The sequence below is a fragment of the Physcomitrium patens genome, chromosome 1 (genome assembly GCF_059467195.1).
Source record: "Physcomitrium patens ecotype Gransden chromosome 1, ASM5946719v1, whole genome shotgun sequence".
In the NCBI taxonomy this organism is placed as follows: Eukaryota; Viridiplantae; Streptophyta; class Bryopsida; order Funariales; family Funariaceae; genus Physcomitrium; species Physcomitrium patens.
This window is the reverse complement of record NC_143410.1, coordinates 18864555-18883695: the sequence shown is the minus strand read 5'-3', so window position 1 is coordinate 18883695 and position 19141 is coordinate 18864555. Positions and strand designations below refer to the sequence as shown.

Below are 19141 nucleotides of genomic sequence, written 5' to 3'. Positions count from 1 at the left end.
ATATGTTTTGAACACACACGTGTATGGATATGTATCTAAATAGTTGAAAATTGGATCCAAAGACTTCATGCCATGTGGATCCAAACGCCATGCACCAATCCCGCCACAGCCCTAACACCGCGATGATAAGCAACGTGCTGCGCAGCTCGCAGTGCCACCGTTCTTCTAGAAGGAACAAGTGTCTATTTGCCTCCAATCGACAACGCTGAGCTGCTGCTGGATGGTTTGTGTGCATTGCGATCGAGAGAGAGCTGAGATCAGTTTTTTCGGAACAAACTTTCGGCAACAGAATTGTTGATTGCGTTGCGGGAAGGGATCACGCCGAGGTGGGTTGTTGTTGCTGCTGCATGGTGTCCGTTTTTGCGGGCTTAGTGTGGATTCCGATTTTGCTGCCCAAAGTTGGAATGGCTCGGGTTCGGAGCACCCAGACGTGACCCATATGAGCAGTGTCATTGTAATCAGGAATCGTTTTGCAGGTGGAAGTGATCGTGGTAGTAGACGAGGTTTTTGTTGGTTTGGTATATTCTGAGTGGAATGTCTTGAATCAGCGTCATTGGTTGAGGGGATTTGAATGCGATTTTTTGGTATTTCGGAGAGGGTGAAGGAATAGTTACGATTGCGCAGACTTTTTTTTTTGTGAGTGGTGTGAATTTTCCTAGTGCTTACTTGGGTTGAAGCTAGGGAACAGTCTTTTGCCGCATGTTTGATCTCTTATTTTTTGTAGTTTGATTATTCATTCATTTATTTACTTATTGAAATTCTTTGTTTGTTTGATATACAGGTAGCCATGGAAGGTCAGGTTGGTGCAGGGAAGCGCATTCTGATTTTGGCGACCTCTCATGACAAGCTAGGAAATACTAATCAAGCCACTGGATGCTGGTGGATTTTCTACACCCCGCATTTGTTACATTCAGTATATAATTGTGTATGTGAATTATCAGTCTATTTGGCTACACATCACGTCTTGGATGCTACTCCTGTTTTTAGCCTTCTTGTCAGAGATATGAACAGTGTCCAATGGATTGAATCTTGCCATATATTTTGTGTTTGCAGGGCTGAGGAATTGACGGCTCCATACTACATCTTTAAAGATGCGGGTGCCCACGTCGATGTTGCAAGCATCAAGGGCGGGAAGATACCAATGGGTAAGCGACCTTGCGTTGTCGGTATTCTCAAAGTTGGCCAAGTTATGATGTAGACATATTCATGGTTTACCAACTCGTACGTGGTGATAAGGCTGTATTAATAAAATGAAACGTGTCGTTTTACAGATGAGGCAAGTTTTTCGGAGGGTTTTGTAACCGATCATGTGAAACGCTACTTGGAAGATGGTAACTTGTTGTGTGGATATTCAGTTTTCAATGTATTTGAGTCAATGTTATATTTTGAGAGCCATGACGATTGTTCTTTGCCTGTATATACTTTGACAATTTCTTTTATACTAGGAATGTACAGCATTCGCAATTGCGTGAGTCACGAACTTACTTTGTTTTAAGTCTCTTTAACTCAATGGTTCGTATATTGTTTGAATGCGATTTTAAATTTTCAGGTAATAACTTGTTAGGAATAGTTGAAATTCGCATCAGAAGGTGACATATTCTTTCCATTGCTGCAGAAGAGCTGAAACAACGTGTTGAGCACTCTCTTTCTGTGAAGGATGTTTCCGGAAACTACGATGCACTTTTCGTTCCTGGTAAGAATTGGATCACACTTAAGAACTCCATGGATTTGGTGTCAACCACATATGCAGTAGAGGCAAGTTCTAGGTGTAGAATTTGTTTTTCTACAAGCATGCCTGCTTTTGTTGTATCGACGAGATACTTGTGTCCAGGCGTATGATCCTTCGTTGAGCCCTAACATGTGGCTTGGGGTGACCCTCTTGTTATTTCTTTAATTGGAGTTGGCAACTGTAAGCCCAAATTATTCTTTTGAAGTTTGTCTGCCCTTTGTCTTGAAAAGCAGTTTTGTTAAGTACTGAAAATATGATTCTGGTCCCTGCAGGTGGACATGGTATTATTTATGATGGACCAGTGGATCAGGATTTTATTGCATTGGGCAACCGGTTTTGGGCAGAAGGAAAGATTATATCATCTGTGTGCCATGGACCAGCTGGTCTAGTGGGCATGACTGCCCCAGATGGTACTTCCATCTTCAAGGGCAAGAAGGTAACTCTTTCTGTGAACGGGCGTTCCAGCTTCAGCTGCACCTGTTGCTCACAAATACAAGGTTTTCTTATTGAGTATACCAAGAAGAATAGACTAATCGTTTGTGATTGCTTGCTGTCCAGGTGTGTGGATTTTCTAACGCAGAGGAGGAAGCTGTTGGAAAGACTAATGTGGTGCCATTTCTTCTAGAAGATAAGCTCAAAGAACTCGGTGGATTGTACGAAGCTGGACCTAACTGGGTATGTTCTTCTCATCACTAAATTTGTCTTTGATACTTCTGGATTTCTTTCATAACTTAATTTGCTTCATATTAGCATGTGGGTGATACCTCTTCTACACCACATTGGTTGCAATTTCCAGCATGCTTCCAGGTATTGGTTTTTTCACTTACTAAGACTGCTTTTCTGTTATCATTTTGGAGCTCACTAAGATGTCTTGTGCGTGATTGCAATGTAGCATCCGAAAGCTGCTGCAGACGGACAGTTGGTTACTGGACAGAATCCAGGGAGCTCGGCTAAAGTGGCTGAATTGGTTCTGGAAGCTTTGTCCAAGTAAGCGTTGTTTCAGTATATTGCAACCTGGATACTCATAATTGGAAGTTGTATACAAGAGATAAACTTATCTTGGATAATACCTGTATGTTTGTGCCTTCCTGGTGCATTTGTGATTATCAAGTAACGATTTGATTTTAGCCTATATGGTTGCTATTTTTGCTATTCTGGGATTGTGATAAGTTGCTGCAACTGAATGAAAATATGTTGGCATTTGCGCTTTCTTCTCCCGCAACTCTCTCCCGCAAGGGGCAACTTACGGAGTGTGTACTTTTATTCGAAATGAATTCAACTCTATTATTTGGTTTATTAAGATTGTAGAGAATTGAAAATTTGTTAAATGCTTCATATGTCCACAATTCTATTCTACTTGATATATGCTTGGAGAAATAGTGCTCTCGTAGTAGAATTGTTTATGATTTAAAGCTCCAGCCAATGACTTGTTGATCTATTCCTGATAGTCATAACATGGGCTAAATCGCGATTGCGAATTTCTATGAGGTTTTATACACAAGTGCAGTAGATACCGAAGCGAAGTCTACGCTTCGAACTTCTACAGACACAGACATTCAGTGGCTATATCCGAGATTCCTTATTAAACCTTGAGCAATTCTGTGAAGAAATCACCCCAGCTTCTAAAACTCCTTTACATGCAGAACCCCGTTTTCATTCGTCCTGTTTGCCAGCCTCTTGATTTTACACAGGATGCGTATTACTTCGGACAAAATAGCACCTTTCGAGTTCTAAATTTGCAACACTATGTCTGAGCTGCTTTGGCAAAATACTAGCTCATCCGAAGTTGAGGATGAAAAGAGTTGAATGTAATTGTTGGTAGCAAGAGATACTTTTTATTTTTATTATTTTGACTCAGATCAAGTGACAACTTGTTGATGGTCTTTTGGTGAAAATGGGATTTGATAGATAGGGTTTGAACCTCAATCCAATCTTTCAGGAATATTTGTTTTACTTTTAAATTTATGTTTAAAGTTAATTATCACATAGTAGTTTAAGATTATTTTGGACCAGAGAATGAGCAATTTGAAAGTGATAGAGTTCTTGTGGATACATAAAATTTACAAAGAATTAGAATAATTTGGAAAACTCTTTGGAGGAATAACTTATTTTAAGTCACTTTTATAAATTAAGAGATGTTAAGATTTATAATTATGATGTAAGGTTTGTTGTTTCTACAAAAAGTTGTTCTTTGAAGTTTCATTTGTTGTATTTAATTATTAGACTTAAAATTGTTATTGAGGAGTTTTGTTCAAAATTGTTTCAAATTTTATTAGAAAGAATACATATCAAAATAAACTATACATATATACATATAACTTTTAAAAGAACTTTGATAAGATAAAGAAGGTATTGTAACAAGTAAAGTAGTACTTCTTAAATGACTTATTTAAGGAAAAAAATAATATATATATATATATATATATGTATATATTTTTTGAATTGAAAAAATAATTTAGATACAAAACCAATAAAATATTATGATTATTGCATATTTAATTTTTAATATTGAATATCATTGCATGTTGGATATTCAATTAGGAATAAGATTTTTTTATTCAACTTTAAGGTCTTTATTTGTTCCTATGTAATTATTACTTTTAAAAAATTTTAAGTAGTGATTACTATCATTATTATTATTATTATTATCATTATTTTAATATCTATTCAATAAAATTTACATAACATTAAACTTCATCTATAGAAATAGTCTTCATTGGATTATAAATTTGTACAAAATCTCAAATATCTAAGCAATACCTTCTGTTTTCAAATTCATATTACTTATAATATTTTAAACCATTATTAATTTCATGTCAAGATAATTCAAATTATGTCTTGATTGAGTATAATCTAAACTTACACCACTTTTTTTTTTGCTTTACTTATCTTCTTGCAAGTAACAAGGTGAAAGTTGCAATCTTTTCTTTCAAAGACAAGTATTTTTTTTATTGCTCTTTTTTAACAATGCATCCCAAATTGATTCACATTGTGTAGCTTTTTAATACAAGTTTAATGACCAAGAATAATCCTAATTGTATTTTAGATATTTTAAAGAACATCTTTAAAATTAAAATAAAAGCTTTATTTTTACTCAAATTCCTTCTATCAATCTCTTAAAAAATAGAGCCTATGCATGTGGCATCAAGTATAACAATTCTTAATAAATAATTTTCTAAATAAAATATTAAAACTAATGTACTAGTTGAATTAGTATGTTTTCATTTTATTACTTTATCAAATGGGTTTTTATATGTTTGCTGATAATATGTTGCTAATAAGGCCTTGATTCAAGCCCCGTAATGTAACACTTATGTTCACAAGGAATTCCTTCTCAACCGAAGCATAGTTGACATTTCATCAGCTTTTTGAGATGGAATCTGGAGTCTCGCTACAACTGCAACAAATAAATGAGAGGATTACGCCTCATGAAGTCCATTTCCAGGACCCATTTTGAAACATGAGATTTCACAAATGCTGAGGGTGACGGAGGCTGTGTTCTCACATGATGGTATTTTCTGCACTTTGGATCGTATCGCGTTGATCTATGCAACTGAGAGAGAGAGAGAGAGCGAGGGAGCAAGCATCTCATGCTTGATTTTTGAATGTGACATGGATCTCACACATTCACATTTTTGGGACATGTGGGTGACGTCTCAGAGCTGGTATTAGTGGAGAGTTTTGAACCAATTAGAGGTTTTGCATCGATGCTGTGTAGCTGCGTGATAATGTGGGAATTGGATCGTATCGGGGTTATTTAGGGTTTGAAGAAGAGAAGAAGTCGTTTCGCCCTCACAGTTTGGACTCGATGTTTCTCAAGCTATTTCCCGTCCTAACAAGCTCTCAGATTCTCTCACTTGCTTATAAAAACGTGAGAATGTTTGTAATAGAGGCGTGCATAAAACTAGCACCGTCTATCTTGCCCTAATTGTTGTACTTCAGGGTTTGCTAATCCCAACCAAATAGTACGTAACTCAAATAATTTTCAGTGTTAACGTGGACGTATGTAGTTTTTGAGTGTCCAAGTGTGGAGTAGAATCATCATGGCCTAACATGTGGCAATTCTATGTCAGTTTGGACGTAATTAAAATGCTGAGGTGAACCACTTGGTACAGCAAATTTCAGTGTTTAAGAGCAGTTGAAGCTTCGTTTCATGCTGATGGGTGACGTTGCAAGCTGAAACTAAAATGCTTGGAACGTTTTATTCCATCATATTAAATTCTTCAAGACACATTTCATATTCTGCAATGCCCTGTAGCATTCTACCTTCGCAGGAAAAGAGATGCAGTTTTAGCACAGAATCCACTGATTTTCTTTCATGGACACAGAACGGCTGTGTAGAATGATGAGCTTAAAATAAGAGTTACTGCAATGTGTTTTCTCCCGCCTGGTTCACTGGTAATCATGGAATTGCACGTAATTCTTCTTCTTCAAGTGTGCCTCGCATGCGAATCCTTTGTACATAGACATTCAGTAGGAGCTGCAGCACCAAGTTTGGACGCAAGACCTTCAACCCTGAAATACTCTGGAGATAACGTCACTATTGCTTGGAAAGATATAGATTCACCATCAAAAGACGACTGGTTAGGTATATATTCTCCTCCAACTTCTGCGAATGACCAATACATTGGTTTCATCATTCTCTCGACTTGCCCAACATGGTCCAGAGGTGCAGGCTCCATGAAGATTCCATTGGTCAACATGCGAGGTCCTTACAACTTCCGGATTTTTAGAGGTATTTCTGTAACCCTAAACGCTACAAGCAGCAGGAATGTGAATAGATCAAACAACAGGAGCACTACTACAGCGTTGGATAAAGAGGGGAATCCACTGCCAGATGTGTCGACACTGCTCGCCATAAGTCAAGATATTCATTTCTCAAACTACAACGAGCCAACACAAATACACCTGGCTCTGACTTCGAATGAGACTGCCGTAAGGGTAATGTTTGTCACTAAAGATCCCGTAAGAAGCAAGGTTAGATTCGGGAGCGGTGAAGATAACCTAGAGACCACGGTTGAGGCCAATTTTGTGACGTATTCACAAATTGATATGTGCGATGAACCTGCAAGCTCTGTGGGGTGGAGAGATCCTGGATACATACACGATGCTGTAATGGAGGGACTAATATATGGTGGTCGCTATTACTATCAGGCAAGTTATAGACTAAAAGCTCTTGAATCTCATCTCTTCTGTTTACTCCAGTTAGTGAGGTGTAATTTGATGTTTGATTGTTTATGCTTTGTAACAATAGAATTTGTTTTCTCGGTTGCTCACATTTCATTTAATTCAGGTAGGAAGCAATGTGGGAGGGTGGAGCACAACCTATACCTTCATTTCTCCGAATCCTCGCAATGAGGAGACAAATGCTCTATTATTCGGCGACATGGGTACTTCTGTTCCTTACTCAACGTACCATTACACACAAAGCGAGTCTAAGAATACCCTAAAGTGGCTCAAACGTGATCTGGAAGAAATAGGTGCAAGACCAAGCATTATAGCTCACATCGGCGACATAAGCTATGCTCGAGGTTACTCCTGGCTGTGGGATTCTTTCTTCACACAAATCCAGCCCATAGCCGCAACAGCACCATACCACGTTTGCATGGGCAACCATGATTACGACTGGCCTGGACAACCATTCAAGCCATCATGGTCATCTTACGGCACAGACTCTGGTGGTGAATGCGGTGTGCCGTATAGTATGCGGTTTATAATGCCAGGAAGCTCTTCCTCCTCAACTGGATCCTCTCCGGACATCAAAAACCTTTACTATTCCATCAACGTTGGCGTTGTGCATTTCCTCTTCTACTCTACTGAGACAAATTTCCTTCCAGGCTCTGACCAGTACGCTTTCATTGCCAACGACTTGAGAACCGTTGACAGGATTAAGACGCCCTTTGTTGTATTGTTAGGCCACAGACCACTTTACACAACGGATTACCGAGCCTTTCTGGACATTACAACGCAGAAATTGGTGCAAACTTTTGAGCCGCTGTTGATAGAAACCAAGGTCACGGTGGCCTTCTGTGGCCATGTCCACAAGTATGAGCGGATGTGTCCTTTGCAAAACTCCACATGCATGAATCCCTCCAAGGCACACGGCGAGCTTCCAGTTTATATGGTTATAGGAATGGGAGGCCACAGTCACCAGCCCATTGATATTCCCATGGAGGGTCATCCGGAGGCATCGAGGTTTCCACAGCCGGGGTGGTCGACTTTTCGAACTTTTGAATGGGGATACGTTAGATTACGTGCCACCAAGAATTTCATGACAGTATCATATGTTGGCAACCATGATGGGAAGGTCCATGATCGAATTGAGATACCTTCTCCTGAGGAAATAAAAGCTGGGTCTTATGTTGAACCGCAGCAGTCTATTTTTGATACTGCCTTCAAAGAGCCACTCCCGTGTGGGAGAACGGGTAGCACTTTGTCATTCTTGTTTGTATATGCGTTAGGGTGTGGATTAGGAGTTGGTGGTGCGGTTTTCAAAGTTCGGAGGGAGCAGATGAAACAATGGCAGCTTCTTGGATACGCAGAGGGAACTTCTACTTCTGATTCTCGTCTGTAATCAGTTACTTTCAATCTTTTTGGTGGTGTTTGAGGTTTGCGTACGGGTAGATACGATTTAGGGTTTGGACAGTGAAACATATAACCAGAATTATGCTTGAATTCGTGGTTCTTGCAAATGAGCATGCAGAAGAGCATAGATTGTTGCCATACTCAAAACATAGACTTTCACAGCTTGACTTTGTAATTATGTTAGACGATTGTACAAATTTCGTGAATAATGATTTGCTAAGTCAACTGCGACACGTCTGACATTTTGTCAATGCTATGATACAAACTGTTTAGGAATTTCGATGTGCGGTCAACAACTAAAACTGTTGAATGTAAACAAATGGGTTCACCCTGTTTGAAGAATGTAACCTAAGCTCATGATTTCGAACGGACATAAATAGTCATGCTTACTTATCCGCTTCGATCATATTCTAGGTGAACCAAAGCTCTTCTAACAGTGCACACAACTCTGGCATGCAGTTCTCTGGGATAGAATCCATTTTATGGACTGCTCTTGCTCTCCTCCTAGTTCTATCTTTCGACAATCCTATTGGCTTTCTTCTACCAATTCTAGCTCGTCGCTTACGACTCCCTCCTGCTCGCCTCCAAGTGTACACTCTCAAATCCCATGGCCCTGCACACAAGTACGTTCCCCAAAGCATGCAACTATCATACATGAGCTCCAGAAATGAAGCTACCTTGACCACGAAATCGGCTTTAGCAAGGCGATTCCAACATGATCCTACATCCATCTTCTGACAACCCACTCAAACAAAATCGCTCAAGAATCAAAACAGCTGCACGCGTCATATAGCTGCCTTCAGATTCAGAGCATCAAAGTTTTCGACGATCCTGCTACTTAAATCAGCAACTGATAACAGATGCAACAGAAAACTTAATGATCAAGTTAAATACGCAAGCTGAAGGTGCTAGCTTCTCTCAAAACGCCGCTATTTTTATTTTTATCATTCACTAGTTTTTAAGTTATCCAAGAGTTATCCACTTTCTTAGTTATATATTTATATTTTCACAACGTTATCTTAAATTTAACTTGATGTTTTCCTAAACATTTGTCCATGATCTATCATTTTGGTCATGTGTCGTAAACTCGAAGTCAAGTGTGTCATCGTCTATTATGAAACTAACTACGTGTAGTGCTCTCAGTCGCCCGCACCCACAAGCTCGGGTTTGCATGTGACTACCGTTTCGGAGGAACGTAGCAGTCAAGCACAAGAAACGTGACCGGGAACGCAACCACTGCGGATGCGAAGATCGGTTTTTGTGTACAATCAGAGCAGTCATGAGCAATCGGTGGTTGGTGTGTTAAAGGGACCAGGACTGAGGACTAAGACTCGATGATGTCTGTGTGGGTTGTGAGAGCAGGGTATGGATCTCAATTGTGCAGGATCCGAAGCAGCTTTGCATCGCCGCTGCATAGTTGGGTTCATCGCTACCCACAAACAAGTTCGGCGCTCTGAACGAGATTTAGAACCTGGCGCCGTGGGAACTGAAACCACACCATATTGTGACCTGTCTCCGCTCATCACTTTTGGTGCTCTTGCTAGAAAATGCCGCATTATGGGATGTGGGTTCTGCTATGACCCTATCTACCTAGCAGTTCATGTCAAATTGAAAGCTAAAAGACTCATCTTGTGAACTTGTTTTTTCAAATGGAAACAACAATTGTTAGTAATAGAGAGAGCGGCAGGTTGCAAAAAACGAATGCAAATTTGCAAAGTAGTGTAATTTTTTATGGTGGAAATTTAATCATGATTACCGAAACTTAAGCATGATTATAGAGAAACATATAAATATAAATAAAAAATCTAATCTTATAGATTAACTTGAGAATAAAATATTATGTGGTACAATACAAAACATGGACAAAAATTGGCTTCTTAAGAATCAAATTGTGCAAAACAATTATTAGTATATTAATAAAATGTGATAAAAGATATTTGAGAGTTAGACCAAAGAATTATCCTCTTTAGTATAAGATAATCAAGATCAAATTCAATAAACTAGATTTTTTGCCTTTCAAATAGTTGTTATTTCATTGCTTTATTGAAATTAAAATACTTTGTTATTGACATCAAGTTATGTTTAGAAAATTCTTAAGTTAGTTGAATATATTATTAAAAATATTAAACTATACAAAATATATATATATATATATATATATATTCTTCAATTATTTTTGAAATATATATACACATTTTTTAAATTATATTTTTAAATTAACTTAAAAAAAACTACAAAAACTTGATACATTTTGTAAATAGTTTTTGTATAAAAATGTTTAAGTGCAAATATTTATAACACTACAATCAGATAAATTTAAAAACATCAATTAAATTATTATTGTATTGTATATTTTTTGTTGAATAATCTCTTAAAAATTAAAACCCCTAATAATTATTTAAAATTTTGATAACTAACTCTATTATATGGTGTACAATTAATGACTTTTGATTTCTAAAAATTAATAGATTTTCATCAAAAAAATTAATTAAAAAAATTAATTAACATAAGCCATGGCTAGTAGGGCCATCTTGCTATACATAATTGGGCAAGGCAAGGTCAAATAGGTAGGGCGGGCCATGTAGCTACCATTATGGAAGCAACCAACCTAGATTGTTGAAGCTTGATAAAGATGGTTGTCATCTTGGCTTCAATGTGCCACCTCGGATAATTAATAGCATTTGATCATTAATATTACTGTGTGCAACAAATGATATTAATTAACTAGGAGAACAATATATAATTTTCTTGTCTAAATTTTGTATTTATTAATAAATATAATAGTTATTATTTTTTAATACAAATCAGTATACTACTTTAACAAAAACATGTTCTAAAGTTGAAAACAAAAGTTTTAAGCTATACATACCACACATCTATATGTTTAAACATCAAATTCCACATTTTTTTAATCACTTATTTTTAAATATTTTTCTTTGATTTTTTATTTTGAATACAAAAATAGATTGGATGATAGACTTTGAAATATCCTATGTTATAAAAGGTAGCTTTCCATGTTCCAATTCTCTAGAAAATTCATTACGTGTTAGAAAGAGAGAAATATATACATACATATATATATATATATAGAGAGAGAGAGAGAGAGAGAGAGAGAGAGAGATATATATATATATATATATATGACATCTCCTTGATTTTTTCAAAATTTAAAATTCTTAGTATTAAATTTTGTTGAAGCATCAATGATACTGAACAGTTGTAGGGCACCCCTGATCTATAGCCTACATGTTGGATCCTCAATATTAAAAAAAAATTGTAAAGTGTCCAAGGAAAGGTATTAATAAATACCCAATCCCTTTTGAACACATTGAATCACGAGTATTATTCTTTTCTCTTTTTTTCTCTTTTCTCTTTTTTCTTTACCCATTCTTTGATCAAACACCCACAAAATATATAAAAACTTTATACAATTGTGTGAAACTTAATGAATAAAAACACAGCACTATTTTTCTCAAAATAAATAAGTCTTCAACAACACAGTCTTCATCACAAACTGCTAGCTCTAGTTTCAAATCTGTGGTTGCAAATATGCCAATACCACATTAAACTACTATACTAAAAAAACTAAAAACTAAAAACTAAAATAAATAACAACAATTACAAATTCCAGTAACTTATAGTACTAACTTTCTTACTTACAATAGCAAAACCTTCACCTAATTATTAAGATTCTTGTTATCATGATACAACTTCCTTTCTCTATATATTGAAATATACACACGCACACAGAGAGAGATATAAAAATACACACATATATATCTACGTGGCCGAGTCTCCGTGGCGGTGATGCTTTCTAGGCCACTGTGAATGTGCCACGGTGGCGTTCGGGCACAGAAATGTGACAGTTGGCGGAACTGCTGGCTAAGAACCTTCCTTGCAAATTCCTTTCGATTGATTCCCTTAATTAAGCGCCGGAATTTGGTATTTGAATTTCTCACTCTATGTCTCTCGTAAGTTTGTCTTGCAGTGTGTTTCTCACTCACTCTACCGATCTTTCTACACCGAGGGGTTGGGGATGAATTGAGTTGGAAACTAGCTGCAGTTGCATTTCTTTTTTGAACCTGATTGTTACGCCGGGACTACCACTCTGTGTTGAGGAATTGATGATGGTGCGCAATTGCTGGCTCCGTGGATGAGTGACGGTGGATTGTTGTGGTTAATTGATGTTTAGCTTTCTCCCTAAACTAGCGCTCCATGTCGGGAGGAAGCGCGTGGGAAGAGACTGGAAATTAGTGCGCGTGCAGCTATCCGGCATGTTTTGGTTGTGAGTTTGATTGATTTGGTGTCGAGGTGACCATGGCGGAGAGTTGAGGCTGGGGGATTTGAGTTTTGAGTCCCTGAAATTGGTGGAAGGAGAATCGTAGGGAGGAATTTGAGGGGCGTTTAGGGTTTCAGGGGTTCAAATTTTGCAGCTGGAGTGGTTGCCGTGGATGACGCGTATGTGAATTACGTGGTGCATGCGTAAGATATCGCTGGATTGATGCTGTTGCATTGTTTCACCTCAAGAAAGCATCGTGCAGATGGGGGATTTGTGTGATGCGCCCGCGGCACTTTTGTCGGTGTCGAGGCCACTGGATTGTGGTTGTGGTGTGTTTCACTGCTTGCCCTCCTTCTTTAGAGGAATTTTTGTGCTGGCGCTTGTGGAGATTGTGTGTGCATTTTATTTCATCAGCAAATTGCTGGCAAGAAGAGCAAGCCATCCGCGCTCCACCTCGTCATTGGAATTGAAAAGTGAAGCTGACTCCTTCAATTTCAGCCTTCAGGTTGTTAATTGTACACACACACACACACACACAATGCTACAAAATGTGGATTCTGATCAGTGAAGCCGTTGCTCTATCTCTACGCTTAACGAGCTAGTTTGAGAATCTGACACATGTTTGATCATTGAACAGGGGGCTCTGTGGGTTTCACCGCTTCCTGAAGGAGACTTGAGCAAAGCTGTGTTACTCAAGCCCGGAAAAGACAAGAAGAAAGAGAAGGAAGACAAAGATGGTTCCAAGGAGAGTGCGAAGCGGGTTGAGGCCACGAGAGATGTGCCGGAAATCACTCCTGTGTGGAGGCATGTCGTTCTGAAGGATGGAGTTCTGTTTATGAAGGGAGCTGATGGTGTTGAAGAACAAATCTCACTTGAAAGCTGCGAAGTTTTGTCGGTCTCATCCAGCTCACGTCCAGATGGGAAATGGTACGTGTTATGATCTTTATCCTCTCCTATCTGTGCCGCAGAATTGACTGTACTTATTCTTCGGTTTTAATACTTAAAATATGGGATCAAAGACTTCATGTCTATGGAATATTAAAGGTTTTCATTTCTCACAATATTGTGTTGGTTATGTGCCTCTTATAAATTTTCTTTTTCCAATTCGCGTATGCGTGTATGAGAAGATTAACCTTGATTTTTCATGGCATGAAAACGTGGATTACAGGGCAAGAAGGTTTCCTATCAAGTTGTACCATACTACTCGCACAATATATCGCCAGTACAAAGGTTGCTTATTCTATGCTGAATCAGGGTATGAGAAGGAAGCCTGGTGTGAAGTTCTTCGAGCGACCGCTAGGGCAAAGGGCTATGATAAGGACTGGTATTCTAGTGTGAAGAAGGAATTCTTGGAATATACCAGTGCAGCTGAGAAGCACGTGCCTTATCTGACCAGGTTTCACTCAACAACAAAAATAAATCATCGTGTCGCCAAGCCTACGGATGAGCAGTCAGATGACCACAAGCAATCGGACGAAGGTGTATCGAAGAAACGTTTGATTTTGAACAAACTCTTGCGACGTAATGGTTCAAAGGGAAAAGACGTCAAAGATTCCAAGGATGAAGGAAACAGCAGGAAGGGGAAAGGAAAAAGTCTCGTCTCGGATGACCATGAGGATATCAAAAGTACATCTAATGGAAGCCATTTGAGCAATGAGAGCCATACTCGAAGTGAATCTACATCTAGTGACAGCGATGGAGACAAGTCGATTTTGGCAGTTTCTCAGAAAGACAATGAAGAATCTGACGAGGTGCTTCCGTCACCCCTAGTACACGGTCATGACAATGTAAGGGATGAGAAGGAGATTGACCAAGGACAACTTTGTTTGAACATGATCGTAGGCAGACTCTTTTTTGATTTCTACCACAGCAAAACACGGGTTAAATGGTTACAAAACCAGTTCCAGGCAAGTTTTCTTCTTAAGAAAATTTATTCTGTGAATGGGGTTTTTTACTTTTTTTTACTTTTTAATTTTAAGTCGATTTTTTAATCAAGCTACGCTAATATTTTGGCTTCTTTAAGTTTTTCAGAAATTAATTTCACGAATTAAGACACCCAACTACATCAAATCCATTACAATCAAAGAACTTGATCTTGGAAAAGATCCTCCTTTCGCAACAGCACTTCGCATGCTGCCTGCGGATGCAGCTGGGGCTTTGGCTTTGGAAGTCGATCTGGAATGGCAAGGCGGATGCTTCATCACAATTGAGACCCGAGTCGATGTGCGGGATCAAATTGCACAAGATAAAATTGCTTCCCAAATGGCGGAACCAGGGTCGGCAGGGGCTGCTGCTGCGGCAATTGTATCAGGCATTGGGGAGGACCTTGGGACTCCAGGATCATCAGATACGTCCGAAGTGGTGCAGGCTAGGCAAGCTAGTATCGCCAAAAACTCTGGAGCAGGTGCTACGAGTATTTCCTGGAAAGTGTGCTTTTCGTATAACATGTGATAAAACGAATAGTAATATTTTTTTGATCTGTTGTTTTAATGAAATTAGAATGCTCAGAAAACCTTTGGATGACTTGAAGCAATATTTAGTACAATAATTTAGGTTTATGGTTTCACATTCTTCATCAAATCTTGATGAATCCTGAATTCTTTTTCGAATGCTGCATTTCAGTACTCTAGAGAACGTGTAAAAATTTAAAACCAGGTAATGATATACTGCTAGAGGTTCGTTACTCAGTGCTAGCGATCCTGTCAATTTAAGCAGGTGATGACAGTAGCAAGAAGGGAGGATGGATGAACTCGGTGAAGTCCATGATGTCTCGTGTTGCTGTTCAGGTCTCTCAGGTCTGTTGAGCTTTTTCTGTATACTGCCCATTTTATTCGTAATTTCATTTACATATTTTATTAGTGGATATTGCATCAAGTATATTGTTCGAGTGTGTAGGTATTCTCTGCATTTCTAATTTTTTGATTGGGTACGAACGGATAGGTGCCGCTTCTGCTGAAAATCAGGTTGGTATCAGTAAAAGGCACTTGCATTGTAAGCTTGAGAGCACCACCTTCCGATCGCTTATGGTTTTCTTTCAAGGAGATGCCAGATATCCATCTCGAACCCGAGCCATGTATTGGTGATCATCGTATCAACAGCGGGCTTTTGGGTAGCTATATTGCCAATCAAATAAAGGTACTACTGCGTTCCCCTACATATATTTCCTCATGTTTCAGCTTTTTTCCTAATGGAAATTATGCTCTTTTGGGTGAGCATCAGCTCTTCTGGTTCACTAAAGGTTTGGGGTGACAGAAACTTATATATTTGTAAACAGGGCGCTTAGCTCTGTACTGAGGTTTTTGCATTCCCTTGTGCAGGTGCAAATTCGTGAGCAAGTCGTCATGCCATATTGTCAAGACCTCTTTCTTCACTGGATGATGGCTACACAAGACGACTGGCTACCGCAAAGCGCCATCCCTGTTGCGTTCGCTGCTGTAGAAGTTTCTGAAAATGAGCGTCAAATTTCAAAACAGAATATTGGTGTACAACCTAAACCGATTGAAGAGAACAATAAAAACGGCCAACCAACTCCTTGCACGCCGAGTGTCAAGAATGAACAGACTGACAACGGACAACACAATCTTCACACGCGTCAGATTTCAGTTGCTTCTTCCGGCAGCGCTAGCTATGGTTCTACTGTCTCGGAATCGCCCCACATACAGAGTTCTCCACTTGCACCGCTCATCACACGGATGCAATCTCCTACAATCCCTACCCCTGAAAGTAGTCTTCGAGAGACTGCAGCATATTGGAGCCAATCACAATTCAGACATTCGTTTCCCACTCGCCCACCAGGAGCCTCAACACATTCATCAGCAGTTTCGTCAATACGAGATGTCGATCAATCCGACTTGACAAGACCTTCGCTGAATCGCAAAGAGAACAGCAAAGACAAATCTTTGGGTTCGAGTGCCGGTAGTGAAACAGCCTCGGGTGCATCTGATAGGGAGACGGCTGAACACTCAGAAGCCTCATCTTCAAAAAGAGAGACGCAAAATCCGTCGAACCAGGTACTTCCGACTTTCCCATTGACTAAGACCATGAATTTAGTATCCATGACTTAAAGAGATCCGGAGCATTTGATTCTGATCATTCCAGATTGTTCTGTATTATAGTCTTGTTTTTAGTCATCCTGATTTTGGAGATAGCCTCTGGTTTGTAGGAACGTTGGATTATGCTGTTTCACACATCTTACTTGCTAGTTCTACATAGTTTTTTATCCCATTGGCCATCGGATGTGATTTTTAAAACCCAGGCTGCGTTCTGAGTTGATTGCAGTTCGTCAACCAGGAACAAGCTAAAGCAGATCAGTCAACAGACTCAGATTCAAGTGTGGCAGCAGCACGCACCAAGCTCATTGCACTTAAGAATATGGTGGGGACCAAGTTTGACGAAAGCCGCCGCAGCGTTCTAGAAAAATTGCAGGAGAAGAGAGCTAAGAGCGGTGACGCGAAGAGCCACCATTGCCCAGGTACCGATTAGAGGTACGTGATGGTATAATGTGGTTGGATACTCCATCTTCATGCTGTTTGTGGTGCTGAAATTAGATTTTCCAGCTCTATACAACAGGATAGATAACCATAGCAGCATTCGTGTAAGCATTTGTGCAAAGGATGATATCTGCAGAGAGAAACAAAAGAATTTAGGGACATAGCTGTTGTGAGATAGTGTGTAGTAGAGATTTGCAGCGGGAGTATGTATACGACACCATATTTTCACAGTAGCACATTGAATCTATGAGGCAAGTCCTTGAAATAGTGACCAGTTGGACTAGTCATCAACAACTTTACTATCGCGATGTACCATTGGACATAGTTCTGATACGAGAGACAGCATGTCTATGCGGTATACATTATGCTGTGTATGATTGGGTTTGCTAACTATTTGGGATTTGGTAAGACCGTAGATAAACACAGCCAGAATCAAGGCAAAGCATGAGAGGTGCTATGCAAGTTACTCATGAGTAGTTGATTTGGTGCAACCCTTAGCCGTGAGAGGATGGTTACTGGATTTCGGCCATGCCACCGCTTTTGCTTTGCCACACTTCAAATAAATGTTGGATGAACATATTGCAGCCTCTGTTTCTGTAGGGTTAAGAAGTAAACCTAATTTATAAACTAGGCTTACATAAAATTATGGTTGTAAAGTGGTATTATAGTATTGTCTTAATGAGTAATACAAGTTGTGTGGTTTTAGTGATATTATTGGTGACTCCTATATGTATATTGTGTCACTTCCTTATTGTGTCACTTCTTTGTCCTGTTATTTCTTCTTGGCATTAGAGGACTTTGTATTGAGTTGATTCACTGTTTCTTCTTGTATTTATTTTCTTCTTTCTTGTTACTTGTATAATCTTTGATTCTTTAAACTTCTTATTCTTTCTACATCCTTTTTATTGCCCCCTTTTCAAATATCTACATACATCATTTACAATAACTAGTCAAATAGTGCTTTTTCAAATATCTACAAACATCATTTACAATAACTAGTCAAATAGTGCTAGTTCAAAATGACATGTATATTCCATTACATAGTAGTAGAGAGAAACCTCTTAAATGGCCACAACTATAAGGAATGGTGATCTCCTATGCATAGCATACTCCATAGTATGACCTAGGAGATGTAAAATACACACCATCTATATAAAAGGCAATTGCATTATTTGAAGAGTTGAGAAATAAATGATCAACCAATTCAATTGATTCAATTGTCACAACAATTGAATGAGACCTATAATATAAAAGAAACACTAAGGTAATAGCTATATTTTTCTATTTGTTACTTGTAAGATATTGCCATGTATTAAACACAAGGAAGATCCCAAACTCATGTAGATACATCTACATAGAATATTTCAAACAAACACTATTTCAAATACAATGGTTGTGCTAAACAAATGGAAAGCCATTAGAATGCATGAAAATTAAGATGTTTCATCCTTCATTTTGTCAACATACAGCATTACCAAAGAACTAAAAGACATAAGACACCCATAAAGTGACATTGTCATAGTAAACAAAATATGGAATCATTTGTCCTCTCAATTTGCTAATTTCTCTCAAATACTTCAAAATGATAAGATAATTCATGCATTAAATGAATTAATAAGAAGGCTACAAATAGAAGAAATAAATGCCAAGTTGTAAACCTTATTAATAAATGATAAAGTTTTAGTAGTATGTATTTGATCTACCATCAATCAAAATTGATTCAAAGAAAATTTTGGTAGATTAAAAATCCACAATTATTTGCATCTAATAGCCCAAATATATTCAATAGAAAGCTAAATCAATGAATACTTTGGAATACCCTCACAATCAAATCAGAGAAGTGTGCAAGGTAATTGTGATTGTCGTTTTACTTATTCTATAATTTCTTTCAGAATAAATCTATATAGGAGAATTCGAATACAAGGAAAGACTAAGTGCATGAGTTTTACTTGTTAGGATCACACAATTAACCATATTTCGAACCACTAAAATACTAAGAAACACTACAATGCTTTCTCCTAATAACAATACTCCTTCATCAACTGAAAACAACAGTGT

The 19141-nt window shown here is 38.3% G+C and overlaps 3 protein-coding genes across 4 annotated transcripts; all 3 read left to right on the top strand.

The window, feature by feature from the left end:
* The first annotated feature begins 206 nt into the window (after positions 1–206).
* Positions 207–2861, top strand: LOC112288629 (glutathione-independent glyoxalase HSP31). Its single transcript, XM_024533071.3, has 8 exons — positions 207–326; positions 782–879; positions 1054–1145; positions 1272–1331; positions 1616–1693; positions 2002–2165; positions 2288–2404; positions 2622–2861. The coding sequence occupies exons 2-8, from the start codon at positions 788–790 to the stop codon at positions 2718–2720; spliced, it is 702 nt and encodes a 233-aa protein (XP_024388839.1). The 5' UTR covers positions 207–326; positions 782–787; the 3' UTR covers positions 2721–2861.
* Positions 2862–4726: 1865 nt separating this feature from the next.
* LOC112289759 (putative inactive purple acid phosphatase 2) lies at positions 4727–8565 on the top strand. Of its 2 annotated transcripts, XM_024535335.3 has the most exons (3): positions 4727–5240; positions 5803–6883; positions 7023–8565. In XM_024535335.3, exons 2-3 carry the CDS (start codon positions 6101–6103, stop codon positions 8301–8303), a joined length of 2064 nt encoding a protein of 687 aa, XP_024391103.1. In that variant the 5' UTR covers positions 4727–5240; positions 5803–6100; the 3' UTR covers positions 8304–8565. The 2 variants fall into 2 exon arrangements, with proteins under 2 accessions (XP_024391103.1, XP_073391955.1); XM_073535854.2 differs by having other exon boundaries at positions 4727–6883.
* A 3718-nt stretch (positions 8566–12283) lies between these two features.
* LOC112286474 (uncharacterized) lies at positions 12284–17662 on the top strand. Its single transcript, XM_024528389.3, has 8 exons — positions 12284–13098; positions 13231–13520; positions 13762–14500; positions 14625–14997; positions 15309–15388; positions 15534–15728; positions 15911–16603; positions 16872–17662. The coding sequence occupies exons 1-8, from the start codon at positions 12856–12858 to the stop codon at positions 17073–17075; spliced, it is 2817 nt and encodes a 938-aa protein (XP_024384157.1). The 5' UTR covers positions 12284–12855; the 3' UTR covers positions 17076–17662.
* The last annotated feature ends 1479 nt before the right edge of the window (positions 17663–19141 follow it).